Consider the following 11471-nt stretch of genomic DNA (forward strand, 5'->3'; position numbering starts at 1 on the left):
ATGGCCAGTGCGAAATTTTTTTCGTTTGCATTGCTCCTCGTCCTCGTCTTAGCCACTAGTACGTATTTGTATGATAATTAATTAAGGTTTGTTGACCAAAGAAAACGTTTGTGAACTTATGGTTATGTGTAATTGGCAGATGTTGAAGGATATGGGATAGAAGGAAGTGGTTCGTTGTGTTGCAACACTCACCCGAAATTTGGGAAGTGCAACCCAAGCAATGACAAAGAGAGGTGCAACAGTTGGTGTCTCGATGGATGCGACAATGGAAAAGGTGGTTACTGCAAACCTACTAACGGAGGCCAATGCCACTGTTATTGTTAAAGATTCACAGAAGATGGAATAAATATATATGCATGTGCGTTAAACTATTACCGATGTTTATGTGATCGCCGCATACGTTTTTATGATTATATGAACCTGTGTTATTTGTTTGATGAATGGATAAAAGAGCTAAAGAAGCTTTAGTTATTTTATGTTTACTCCAGCCAATTAAACATAACACATGTAAGATTTTGTCATAAGACTGCATTTTTATTACAGTTCCCTTGAAATATTGATTTTTCGATTTGATTTCTGTTAGATAAAGGGTGTGATTGGTAGTGGTTGTGGGTGTTCTCCACAGCCTCATTTATCGCTGAAGCATCAAAACAAGAGCAATCAAGTTTTAATTTATTTTTTTAAACCACAATAACCTACAGATGTAGAAATGTTCTGCAGAGCCAAATATCCAAAATAATTTTTCAGTGTTTTCCATAAAATTCTACAGCAATAAAATCTAAGGCTATAGCAAAAAGTCGCGTTTGTAATAATATTTGCCAAAACACACAACCTTCAGGTGCCAAAAGTGATTTTTTTGGTCCGATCGTTTCTCTGTAATAATGGCCTTCTCAAGAATCGCTCTCCTCTACAGCGATTCTCCAGACAACAACAACGCCAACTTCACCGACCAATCACCACGAAGCTAGACAGCAACAACAACAACAACACATTCCTTCCTCCCAATCAATCCGAACTCGCCCAAAACCTAATCACAATCTTCACAACAAGACAACCTCTCTCCCCTTCAGACCCCGACCTTCTCCGTCTCGCCCCCGAGCTAAACACCAAAGTAGTCGAAACCGTCTTGAACGGATTCAAAAGATGGGCCCCGGCTCATCTCTTCTTCAGCTGGGCTTCTAAACAGCAAGGCTACCGAAACGACATGTACGCTTACAACGCCATGGCTTCTATCCTATCACGTGCTCGACAAAATGCCTCACTGAAGGCTTTGGTTAGAGACGTTCTGAACTCTCGCTGTCACATGTCCCCCGGGGGGTTAGGGTTCTTGATCAGGTGTCTGGGAGACGCCGGGCTCGCGGAAGAAGCAAGTTTTGTTTTTGATCGAGCTAGAGAGATGGGTCTTTGCGTTCCCAATGTGTACACTTATAACTGTTTGTTAGAAGCGATCTCTAAGTCGAGGTCGAGCTCGGTTGGTTTGGTTGAGGAGAAGCTGGAGGAGATGAGGCGTTGCGGGTTTGATTTCGACAAGTATACACTCACACCGGTGTTGCGGGTTTACTGCAACGCCGGCGAGTTCGAGAGAGCGTTGAGTGTTTTCGATGAGGTTCGTGGTCGAGGCTGGCTCGATGAACACATCTCGACGGTTTTGGTTGTGTCGTTTTGCAAGTGGGGTAAGGTGGATGAGGCTTTTGAGTTGGTTGAGATGCTTGAAGAGCGTGGGATCAGGTTGAACTATAAGACGTGTTGTGTTTTGGTTCATGGGTTTGTGAAGGAGTGTAGGGTTGATAAAGGGCTTCTGTTGTTTGAGAAGATGCGTGGGATGGGTATGGAGGGTGATATTGCGTTGTATGATGTGTTGATAGGAGGATTGTGTAAGGTTAAAGATCTTGAGAAGGCTCTGAGTTTGTACTTGGAGATGAAGGAGTCGGGAGTTATACCTGATAGAGGTATACTTGGGAAGCTGATACGTTCGTTTTCTGAAGAAAGTGAGTTAAGTCGAATAATGAAAGTGATTATTGGGGATATAGACACAAAATATGTGATGGTTTTGTACAAAAATCTGTTGGAGGGGTTTGTTCGGAATGATTTGGTGCATGATGCTTACAGTTTTGTTCAGAGCCTCTTGGGAAATCATGAGTCTGATGGTGAGTCTGAGATTGTTAAGCTTCTAAAGGATCACGATAAAGCAATTCTTCCAGATTCTGATACTCTTAACAGTGTGATTGACTGCTTGGTCAAAGCTAATAAGATAGATATGGCAGTGAGGTTGTTACATGTTATTGTTCAAAATGGCTTTAATCCAAGTCTTATGATGTACAACAACATCATTGAGGGGTTGTGTAGAGAAGGAAAGTTAGAAGAAAGCTTGAGACTGTTGGAGGAAATGAAGGAACCAAGTCAATTCACACTTAATTGTATTTATGGTTGCTTGGCTGAACGATGCGATGTTGCAGGAGCAGTGGACCTACTGAAAAAGATGCGTTTTTATGGACTCGAGCCATGGATAAAGCATTCAACCTTCCTTGTGAAAAAGCTCTGTGAGAATGGGAGAGCCGTTGATGCTTGCAAATACCTTGATGATGTGGCTGGAGAAGGTTTCTCTAATCACATGGTGGCCTATACTGCTGCAGTTGACGGTCTCATAAAAAATGAAGGAGTGGATAGAGGTTTAGAGTTATTTCGAGACATATGTGCCAGTGGCCATTCCCCTGACGTGATTGCGTACAATGTACTGATAAAAGCTCTGTGCAAAGCATCTCGAACTACTGAAGCTGATAGCTTGTTCAACGAAATGGTATCAAAAGGACTAAAACCTTCTGTTGCTACTTATAACAGTATGATAGATGGATGGTGCAAGGAAGGTGATATTGATAGGGCCATGTCTTGTATTGGGAGGATGTACGAGGATGAGAAAGACCCTGATGTCATTACTTACACTAGCTTAATCCATGGGCTATGCGTCAGTGGAAGGCCTAGTGAAGCAATCTCTCGTTGGAATGAGATGAAGAGCAGAGATTGCTGTCCGAATATAATTACCTACATGGCGCTTATTCAAGGTCTTTGCAAGTGTGGCTGGTCAAGTGAAGCTTTGGTTTATTTCCGTGAGATGGAAGAAAAGGAAATGGAGCCTGATTCAGCTGTTTACTTATCGCTAGTATGCTCTTTTCTGTCGAGTGAAAACATCAGTACCGGGTTTGAGATATTCAGAGAAATGGTTTGTAAAGGAAGGTTTCCGATTTTAGTAGATAGGAACTACCTGGTTGCTGTTGATGCTACGAATAAGTTTGTGGAAGACTATCGGACATCATGTTATGTTACAGGTTTAGTTAAAGACGGCAGATTGCCTGTTGTAGCTGCTGTGAGTAGACAATGAAGTAAACGCTTCTAATATAAACAGGGGATACTTATTGAGATTGGTAGCTTCCTCATTGTTGCTAACCTTAGTCTGATGCCATGGACCCAGCTCTGTCTTACACGGTATTTATGCGCATACATGTGAAAAAAGATGAAGAAGTATTTGCGATGGATATGTGTATTAATAGAAAGGCTAATGGCAGGCACAGGGGTGTACTATTTGGAACAGTACTTCAATGTTGGATGCTCGGATTAACGGATGTATTAAACATGGAAACTTGGAGCTTGCGGAAACAGTTGGAAAGAAGCTTGTAAAGCTGCAAGCCTGCAACCGCATAATGATGGACGATATGTCAAGGCTAGCAAACGTTTAATGATCAATGAGAGAAACAATGGAGAAGAAAGGAGTGAAGAAACTGTAGGAAACAGTATAGTTGAATTGAATAGAACACCACATAGATTAACAGCTCATGACAAAACGCATTTCGACTCTGGTTGGAACTTGGATGGTTCCCAATGCTGACAATGACTAACAGTCAAGACTATTATTGTGTTTGTTCTTTGATCATATGCTGCAGTACCTATTAATACAGCTAAACAATCGATTTCGGATATTTGGGTATGAGTAAAATTAGAGAAACATTGCCCCCACTCTTTTTCCTTGTAATGGAAGATACACATTTAAGAAATTTCAAGCAAATTCGATTTATTCAGTCCAGCATTTGAACAAAAATTGTAATTCTTCTCATTTTCAAATCTTTTGATAATCAACTCTTCAATTGAAAAAAAAATATCGATTTAGAAAAACAACCTCAAGAAGAGAAGTGAGGAATTAGGGTTTTTCTTGAATGTTTCAAGATGGAAGATAACGTGAGCTAGTGAAAATTCACTTCAGTGCTTCAAAAGACCTCTTTCTTTAAAGAGATCATACATTGCCGCTCCAATCTTGGCCGGAGATTCAACAACCTTCACTCCAGCATCATTTAGACTCTTAATCTTGTCCTGAGCCGTACCTTTGCCACCAGAAACAATAGCTGCAACAAACAAAAAAAAACAGCGAAAGCAAATGAGAACAAGAAACCAACAAAAGTTGATAACTCCGGTTTAGGCGCTAGATAGATGGCTTGCTTATGAAAATTACCTCCTGCATGCCCCATTCGACGACCAGGTGGTGCAGTGAGTCCAGCAATAAAAGCAACAACAGGCTTCTCAGTACCACTTGCCTGTTTATAATCATCAAAAACCAAAAGTTTTAGATTTATTTTTATTTTTTATAAATGCCAATACAGAGATGGACCACGTCAAAATAGATTAGATTCCTAAGTTGGTTGGTTATATGTATTACCTTTATCAAAGCTGCAGCATCTTCTTCCGCAGTGCCTCCAATTTCTCCAATGAGAACGATACCTGAAACACCCAGATGTCTCTTCATAATTTCTATCTTTCAACTAAGCTACGCTAAGAAAATAGACGAACTAAAGGAATCGAAGCCATCTAAGACAAAAAGACTACCTTCTGTCTGAGGATCAACAAAGAACTTCTCCAAGCAGTCGACAAAGTTGGTACCGTTAAAAGGATCCCCACCAATTCCCACACAGGTAGATTGGCCTAGACCAACAGCAGTTGTTTGGAAAACCTGTATGAAAAAAGTTGAAACCAAAGAAACAACACTTAGAAACCATAACAAGAATCAAAATCCATAACCACCAACCAACTCTATCTACACAAAATTTCAAAAGCTCAACAAGTGAACAAAAATGTCAGAGAGAGAAAAAGGAGCTTACAGCTTCATAAGTCAAGGTTCCAGAACGAGAGACGATACCAATCTTGCCAGGCTTGTGGATGTAACCAGGCATAATTCCAATCTTGCATTCACCAGGCTTGATAATCCCAGGGCAGTTTGGACCAATCAGCCTAGTTTTTGACTGACTGTTAAGAGCATGCTTTACGCGTACCTAAAGGATAAAACATATCATCACAAGCTCCAAGTCAGAGAGAGAGAGAGAACCAAACAACAGGAGTATGCAGATTGTAAGGATACAAAACCAAGAAAACTAATGAATTGGGTAATAATACCATGTCATGTTGAGGGATTCCTTCGGTAATGCAGACAACAAGATCTAACTCAGCTTGAATACCCTCCATAATAGCAGCAGCAGCGAAAGGGGCAGGAACGTAAATCACAGAGGCATTGGCTTTGGTCTCAGCTTTTGCTTCAGCAACAGAGTTGAAAACAGGGAGACCTAAGTGCTCTGTTCCACCCTTCTTTGGTGTCACTCCTGCCACCTTATTTAACACACACACAACAATAAATTAGCAAAAGCCACTAGCTTTCAACAAGGCAGAAGAAGAAAGAAGCCAACTTTATCATCAGGATCTTATGGAGATTTTACCATTTTGGTGCCGTACTCAATGGCTTGCTCGGTGTGGAAAGTCCCGTTCTTTCCGGTGATGCCTTGACACATGACTCTGGTGTTTTTGTCTACGAAGACGGCTGCAGGAGGGGACGACGCGTAGGAGCGAGATTGGGTCAGCGAAGTGAGAGACTGGCATGACGGAGAAACCTCGGAGAAGCCGATCGAGCAGCGGCGAGCTTTAGACGAGAGAGATCCGAGGAGCCTTGTGACTTGCCTAGACATGGTTGGTACTAGGAGAGATCAGCTCAGGAAAAAAAAGGCTCTGATCCGAATAAACTTGTGGGAACCCTAAAGGCGAAGACGAAAATGGAGAAAAAAGAAACTTCGTTTTTGAAGAAGAATCAAAAGCAGACAAAAAAAAGAGGCTTCCTTTTTGAAGGCTATACTTTTCTTAATATCTATTAGCCCAAACCAAACCCATTCTTTTGTTTCCAGAATTCTGCTAACATAGTGACTGTTATTATAACAAGAAGTAATTACTTAGTTAATCACATCTTAACATCTTCTAATAATCACATTTTTCATCGTTACATTTGACTTCTTTTTGATCATTCTGCTCAAAACGTTATATTTTGGTAACATGAGGTATTAATCTATTATTCAGTCTTTTGCTTAATCTATCTGTTGAATTAGTCGAATTATGTTTTAAGGAAATTCTATATCGTGATACATATTCAACTTCTACTCGAAGATCCACCTTTGCTCTGTCTGAACAATATGAATATAGAAATATTCAAACCCCTGCATAAGACGAGATAGAAAAACCTTGTACTTAATACTAAATAAACACAATATTTGGCTTCTAAGTAATCATCATTTCACTGAAGTAAGTCTGAAGCACTTACACACACACATAAATGGCAAACAGCCGATAGAGAGAGCAAGCAAAATCCGGAATAACAAATCACAAGTTCATAGGATATATATTTCAAATGATCAGAATCACTCATGACATAAAGAGTTTCGATCAAATGTTGTGGCAAGACCCGGTTGGTTAGTAGCGGTATTTGGTGGAGTAATCTTTAGGAGCAATCACCAGACCACGACCTTTCCTTGCACCACGGAAGACGGTTTCAATGATATCGATGAACTCCTGCTTGTCCTTCATAGCCCAGTTGATCTTGTTGTTGTTACCAGTCCCAAGATCGATCATAATGTGCTTGTTCCTGAAGAAGAACATGACAGTCGAAGGATCGTAGAGCTCGTACATGGTGTTGAAGTCCGGAACCTCAGTGATGTCCACCAGGTATATCACCGCAAAGTTCTTTATCGTCTCTGCGACAGATGCAAGCACCTCATCCATCTTTCCAACCAAACAAAAATCAAAACCAAATTCACTGTATCAGCAGCAAAACCCTAATCCTCGTCACTAATTGGCTAAAATTCTCAAACAATCAACGCAATAAGATGGCAAATTCGAAGTTAACGAATACAAATCGAGATCGAAAAAGGTACCTGCATACAAGTCTCATCCCAATCATGGCCGAAACGTATGACGACGAGACGCTCTTCCTCGGCCAGAATCGCCTGATCTACAGCCCAACCGGAGTGCAGATGCGGTAGAAGATACGACATCGTTTCGTCTCCCTCTCTCCTTCTCGCGCTTTCTCGAAAACTCTGATCTGTTTCAGTTTCTCTCTTTAGCTCTCATTCTTATATTCGATTCCCACTATCTATCGACGATGACCGACCCGCCCAGAGTTATTTGGGCTAACAGACAGCATAATACAAGATTGTAAGATTAGCTTAGGCCCATGAGATACTTTACGATAGACCCATTAAGTATGAGGTCAATAGATTATAATCTTAGTCAAGGCCCATTAGATACTTTTTACATCTGGCCCAATAAGGAAGAGTCCACGAAACTAAAGCGATTATCCTATCCAAAATCTTCCTAGATTTTCAGAGCTATCAACCTCCATCATTTCAGAACTTGAGCTTTCCCTCTAAATCTCACTCTGTTTTCTTGCACTCTGCTACCCGGAATCCATGGATATCGCTTCTTCCTCTCTCTATCAAGCTCACAAGGTCGCTCCCATGCGTCAACCTTCCCCCCCGGTCAACTCCTGCTCCCTCGGCTCGGTCTCAGTCATCGGATTCTCTCTTCCGCAGATCACCTCTCCTTCTCTAGCTAAATGTAGCCGAAAACAGAGCTCTTACGGCGTCGTAAGAGCATGTGTTGCCGTGGAACAGAAGACACGTACTGCTATCATCAGAATTGGCACAAGGGGAAGGTAAAGTCTCTCTTTTTTGCCTTAGTTTCCGCAATTCTGATCCAAAGTCTTGATTTTGATCGATCCTAGAGTTGGATCCTCTTCCCTGGGTTTGAGTAGATGGTTTAGAAAATACACGCATTTACTTCCTTAGACAATTGTTTCTGTGTTTCTACTAGCCAAATCTTTGTCGTGCGATTGATTTTTGCATTAGTGGTTTATTAAGTTTAGCCTTGTGCTTATATATACTCTTCTTCACTGTGTAGGACAGTCCTCTAGCACTTGCTCAAGCGTACGAGACACGAGCCAAGCTCCAGTCAAAACACCCTGAGCTCACTGAAGACGGAGCTATCCACATCGAGATCATTAAGACAACTGGTGATAAGATTCTCTCTCAGCCGCTTGCTGATATCGGTGGGAAAGGGCTTTTCACCAAAGAAATCGACGAGGCCTTGATAAACGGTCATATCGACATAGCTGTCCATTCCATGAAGGATGTCCCGACTTATCTACCTGAGAAGACGGTTTTGCCGTGTAACCTTGTGCGTGAAGATGTCAGAGATGCTTTCATTTGTCTGACTGCAGCTTCGCTGGCCGATCTTCCAGCTGGAAGCGTTGTGGGAACAGCTTCCCTTAGGAGAAAGTCGCAGATACTCCACAAGTATCCTTCGTTAAGCGTGAGTTTTTTCACATCTTTTTTCACAACGCAGGGGCTGTCACATCTTGACACATGTGTTTATTGATGATGACTCTGCAGGTTGAGGAGAACTTTAGGGGTAATGTGCAGACAAGACTATCCAAGCTTCAAGGAGGAAAAGTTCACGCTACTCTATTAGCTCTTGCTGGTCTCAAGAGGTTGAGTATGACAGAGAATGTGGCCTCTATTTTATCTCTCGATGAGATGCTTCCAGCTGTTGCTCAAGGAGCAATCGGAATAGCCTGCAGAACCGATGATGATAAAATGGTATGTTAATCTAGACAGAGGTTTCTTTTTAACACATCTGGTGATGTTTCTTTTCATGAGACCTTTAGATTTTGTTGTTTTTAACATCTGTAGGCAAACTACTTAGCCTCATTGAACCACGAGGAAACGAGACTAGCAGTTGCATGCGAGAGAGCGTTTCTTGAAACGTTGGATGGCTCATGCCGTACTCCTATTGCTGGATACGCTGCCAAGGACGACGAAGGCAACTGCTATTTCAGGGGATTGGTTGCATCCCCTGACGGTACTCGAGGTATGAGAAAGCATTCTTACGTATACCAATATGGGAAACATCATTCATTTCTTATATGTTCCATCTTTGTGACAGTTCTTGAGACCTCAAGAAAAGGTCCGTATGTGTTTGAGGACATGGTGAAGATGGGAAAAGACGCTGGGCAAGAACTGCTTTCGCGTGCTGGTCCAGGTTTCTTTGGCAACTAAGCCATTTGAAGAAGATGAGGAAGAAGGGTTGTAACATGGTCAGAGCCAAGTGAACTGTTGTAACTTTTTTGATTTTGAGAGAAATATAACCTTGTTTTATTTGATTGTATTCTTGTATTTAGATAAAACAAGTCTTGCAATTGCAACTTTTTCATCACACTATGAATCTCGTTCCCAAGAAACTAGACTTCAGCTTTTATCTCCTTCCATCTTCCTCTTCATCAACTGGAGTATACCACTCTGGTCTTCTCTCGGAGTTACTCAGACTGTAATCCAGCAACAATTCTTCATTGCACAACGCTCTTGTAGCCACCAGAACAACCGTCTTAAGTACAGGAGCATCCAAACTGCTACTACTCCCGGTCTTAAACGACAAGCCTCCAAATTTCATCATCTTCCCCTCTCCTGCATTTCCGTAAGCTACATTTGGAATGTAAGCTCGCATCCCATTCTCTGACAAAGGGAAGTCATACGGACAAACCATGACATTAGGATCCATATCTTTGCCCGGGTGATTCAAGAAATGACCGAACGCCAACGGGTTTCTCATTTCAACAACAGCTTCGAGCGGCTTAGTCAGAATCTTGGTTTCCTTGTCTGAACCGTGCTCCACGGTTTTAGCATCTGTTCTAACCTCAGGCGTTGTGAAAGAGCCGTTCCATACTTGCCGTGATTCTCCTCCACGACCCCAAGGCTGAGCATTTATTACCGTCCCGTCATACCTCGTGATCAGATATGAGTTATGTGCATCGACATCTGGATACCCGGGGATATATCTGTGGAAAGCAGGAGAATAAATCACACCAGGGTAGAAGGCTAAGACAGCTCCCACGTCTGCTTCACCTTCTATGAAACAACCTTGACCTGCGTCTTTGTGAGGTATTAAGGATGGTTTGATCTCGAGGGTGTACCCAATCCTATCCTTTAATAGCTTCGAGATTTCAGCAAGTTTAAGCGGCTTAGTCTCAGGAACTACTGTGCTGAAGAAGAAGAATCAGTGAGAAAGATGATCAAGATAAGAACAAGAGACTGGATATGCATAAGTTCACTACACCTATTTATTTAAGACTCACCTGTCTTGTCTGCAGTTGGCGAAAGCTTCTGATCCTGACTCGTTTAGCTCCTCTGTTTTGTCTTTATGAGGAAGAAGAAGAAGAATCTCGTCCATGGAAGCACAAAAGTTTTCGAGCTGGTAGTGAATGTTCTCTTGTACTTGCTTCTGTTGCTCAGATAAAGTGGCTTTGCCAGCCATCTCAATGATCTCTTCTGCATCAGCCTCTTCAGCATCTCGTCCCAAACGATTATAGCTAATAAGACAGAGAATCTCCATTACTAATAAAACCGATAAACAGCTACGCTAATACTTAGCAATCAGCTTCTCTCTTTGAAACACTGTAAAAATATTGTTCAAAGAAAAAAAGAAAAAAAACCTTGTAAACATAAAAAGCTTGTTAATATCGGCTTCATATTGCAGTTGCCGTGGATTCTTGGCAAAAGTGGTACTCTTTGCTAGAACACCAACACCCTGGAGACAGACCCCACAGACAAAAAAAACAAAATCTCAGCACGTTTGATAGTGTATTTGGAGCAGACTGATGTTTTCAGAGTCTCAGAAACATTTATTACATCAAAGTTCTTGGATTTACAAAACGGTTTACAATGCTAATTGATCATATTACATCTACGGACATCGAATCATTGAGATTCATTTTAGTTAGGACTCACATATGTGCTAAGTATATCATTTCCAATGCCACAAGCTACAAACAGATTCACGCATAGCTAACTACTAGGAAACATCTTATATGGTGAAGACTATAATCCTGCACCAAGAGGATATTCAGCAGAAGTTATCGGAAAGAGATTCAGTTTTCACCTGCTGAAATTTGCTGAAAAGAAAAAACATTTTAGCAAACGCCATTCTTTGTTCTCCTCACTACGGGATCGAAGAGCAGAGAAGAAGATGAATCGCAAGTGCTTCCAGCTTGAAAGGATCCTCTTCAGGTGATTTACAAAAGGGAAGAAGACACGACTCGGGCCAGGAGCTTCAGCTTTTAGCTC

General features: G+C 41.6%; 6 protein-coding genes across 7 annotated transcripts; 3 read left to right on the plus strand and 3 right to left on the minus strand.

Annotated features, from left to right (window-relative positions):
* Window positions 1–388, plus strand: LOC108816869 (defensin-like protein 22). Of its 2 annotated transcripts, none has more exons than XM_018589429.2 (2): window positions 1–58; window positions 140–388. In XM_018589429.2, the coding sequence occupies exons 1-2, from the start codon at window positions 1–3 to the stop codon at window positions 322–324; spliced, it is 243 nt and encodes an 80-aa protein (XP_018444931.1). In that variant the 3' UTR covers window positions 325–388. The 2 variants fall into 2 exon arrangements, with proteins under 2 accessions (XP_018444931.1, XP_018444932.1); XM_018589430.2 differs by having other exon boundaries at window positions 1–53; window positions 132–388.
* Window positions 389–866: 478 nt separating this feature from the next.
* Window positions 867–4066, plus strand: LOC108818233 (putative pentatricopeptide repeat-containing protein At5g08310, mitochondrial). The gene is given in 3 exon segments (XM_018591131.2): window positions 867–906; window positions 909–3480; window positions 3561–4066. Coding segments are annotated over 2 exon segments (2493 nt in total). The 5' UTR covers window positions 867–881; the 3' UTR covers window positions 3377–3480; window positions 3561–4066.
* Window positions 4067–4195: 129 nt separating this feature from the next.
* Window positions 4196–6127, minus strand: LOC108818234 (succinate--CoA ligase [ADP-forming] subunit alpha-1, mitochondrial). The gene is made up of 7 exons (XM_018591132.2): window positions 5751–6127; window positions 5434–5643; window positions 5142–5312; window positions 4870–4993; window positions 4703–4764; window positions 4499–4580; window positions 4196–4391 (listed from the first exon to the last, which is right to left on the minus strand). Exons 1-7 carry the CDS (start codon window positions 5994–5996, stop codon window positions 4249–4251), a joined length of 1038 nt encoding a protein of 345 aa, XP_018446634.1. The 5' UTR covers window positions 5997–6127; the 3' UTR covers window positions 4196–4248.
* Window positions 6128–6568: 441 nt separating this feature from the next.
* LOC108817634 (thioredoxin-like protein YLS8) lies at window positions 6569–7402 on the minus strand. The gene is made up of 2 exons (XM_018590373.2): window positions 7230–7402; window positions 6569–7077 (listed from the first exon to the last, which is right to left on the minus strand). The coding sequence occupies exons 1-2, from the start codon at window positions 7347–7349 to the stop codon at window positions 6769–6771; spliced, it is 429 nt and encodes a 142-aa protein (XP_018445875.1). The 5' UTR covers window positions 7350–7402; the 3' UTR covers window positions 6569–6768.
* A 267-nt stretch (window positions 7403–7669) lies between these two features.
* Window positions 7670–9569, plus strand: LOC108817633 (porphobilinogen deaminase, chloroplastic). The gene is made up of 5 exons (XM_018590371.2): window positions 7670–8008; window positions 8259–8664; window positions 8745–8951; window positions 9045–9222; window positions 9298–9569. The coding sequence occupies exons 1-5, from the start codon at window positions 7764–7766 to the stop codon at window positions 9408–9410; spliced, it is 1149 nt and encodes a 382-aa protein (XP_018445873.1). The 5' UTR covers window positions 7670–7763; the 3' UTR covers window positions 9411–9569.
* LOC108817632 (uncharacterized) lies at window positions 9466–11445 on the minus strand. The gene is given in 5 exon segments (XM_018590370.2): window positions 9466–10385; window positions 10484–10509; window positions 10511–10717; window positions 10841–10935; window positions 11287–11445. Coding segments are annotated over 5 exon segments (1152 nt in total). The 5' UTR covers window positions 11332–11445; the 3' UTR covers window positions 9466–9606.
* Window positions 11446–11471: the final 26 nt, after the last annotated feature.

This window comes from Raphanus sativus, chromosome 7 (genome assembly GCF_000801105.2).
Source record: "Raphanus sativus cultivar WK10039 chromosome 7, ASM80110v3, whole genome shotgun sequence".
Lineage (NCBI taxonomy): Eukaryota > Viridiplantae > Streptophyta > Magnoliopsida > Brassicales > Brassicaceae > Raphanus > Raphanus sativus.

Bases quoted from the DNA above. Each gene is read 5' to 3' on its own strand.
- LOC108817633 (XM_018590371.2), top strand. From the start codon at position 7,764: ATGGATATCGCTTCTTCCTCTCTCTATCAAGCTCACAAGGTCGCTCCC. The intron at 8,665-8,744 runs GTGAGTTTTTTC...ATGACTCTGCAG, and splicing joins ACAAGTATCCTTCGTTAAGC to GTTGAGGAGAACTTTAGGGG. The intron at 8,952-9,044 runs GTATGTTAATCT...TAACATCTGTAG, and splicing joins GAACCGATGATGATAAAATG to GCAAACTACTTAGCCTCATT.
- LOC108818234 (XM_018591132.2), bottom strand. From the start codon at position 5,996: ATGTCTAGGCAAGTCACAAGGCTCCTCGGATCTCTCTCGTCTAAAGCT. The intron at 4,994-5,141 runs GTAAGCTCCTTT...TTTTTCATACAG, and splicing joins GAACCTTGACTTATGAAGCT to GTTTTCCAAACAACTGCTGT. The intron at 4,392-4,498 runs GTAATTTTCATA...TGTTTGTTGCAG, and splicing joins TCGAATGGGGCATGCAGGAG to CTATTGTTTCTGGTGGCAAA.
- LOC108817634 (XM_018590373.2), bottom strand. From the start codon at position 7,349: ATGTCGTATCTTCTACCGCATCTGCACTCCGGTTGGGCTGTAGATCAG. The intron at 7,078-7,229 runs GTACCTTTTTCG...TTGGTTGGAAAG, and splicing joins GGGATGAGACTTGTATGCAG to ATGGATGAGGTGCTTGCATC.
- LOC108816869 (XM_018589430.2), top strand. From the start codon at position 1: ATGGCCAGTGCGAAATTTTTTTCGTTTGCATTGCTCCTCGTCCTCGTC. The intron at 54-131 runs CACTAGTACGTA...TGGTTATGTGTA, and splicing joins CTCCTCGTCCTCGTCTTAGC to ATTGGCAGATGTTGAAGGAT.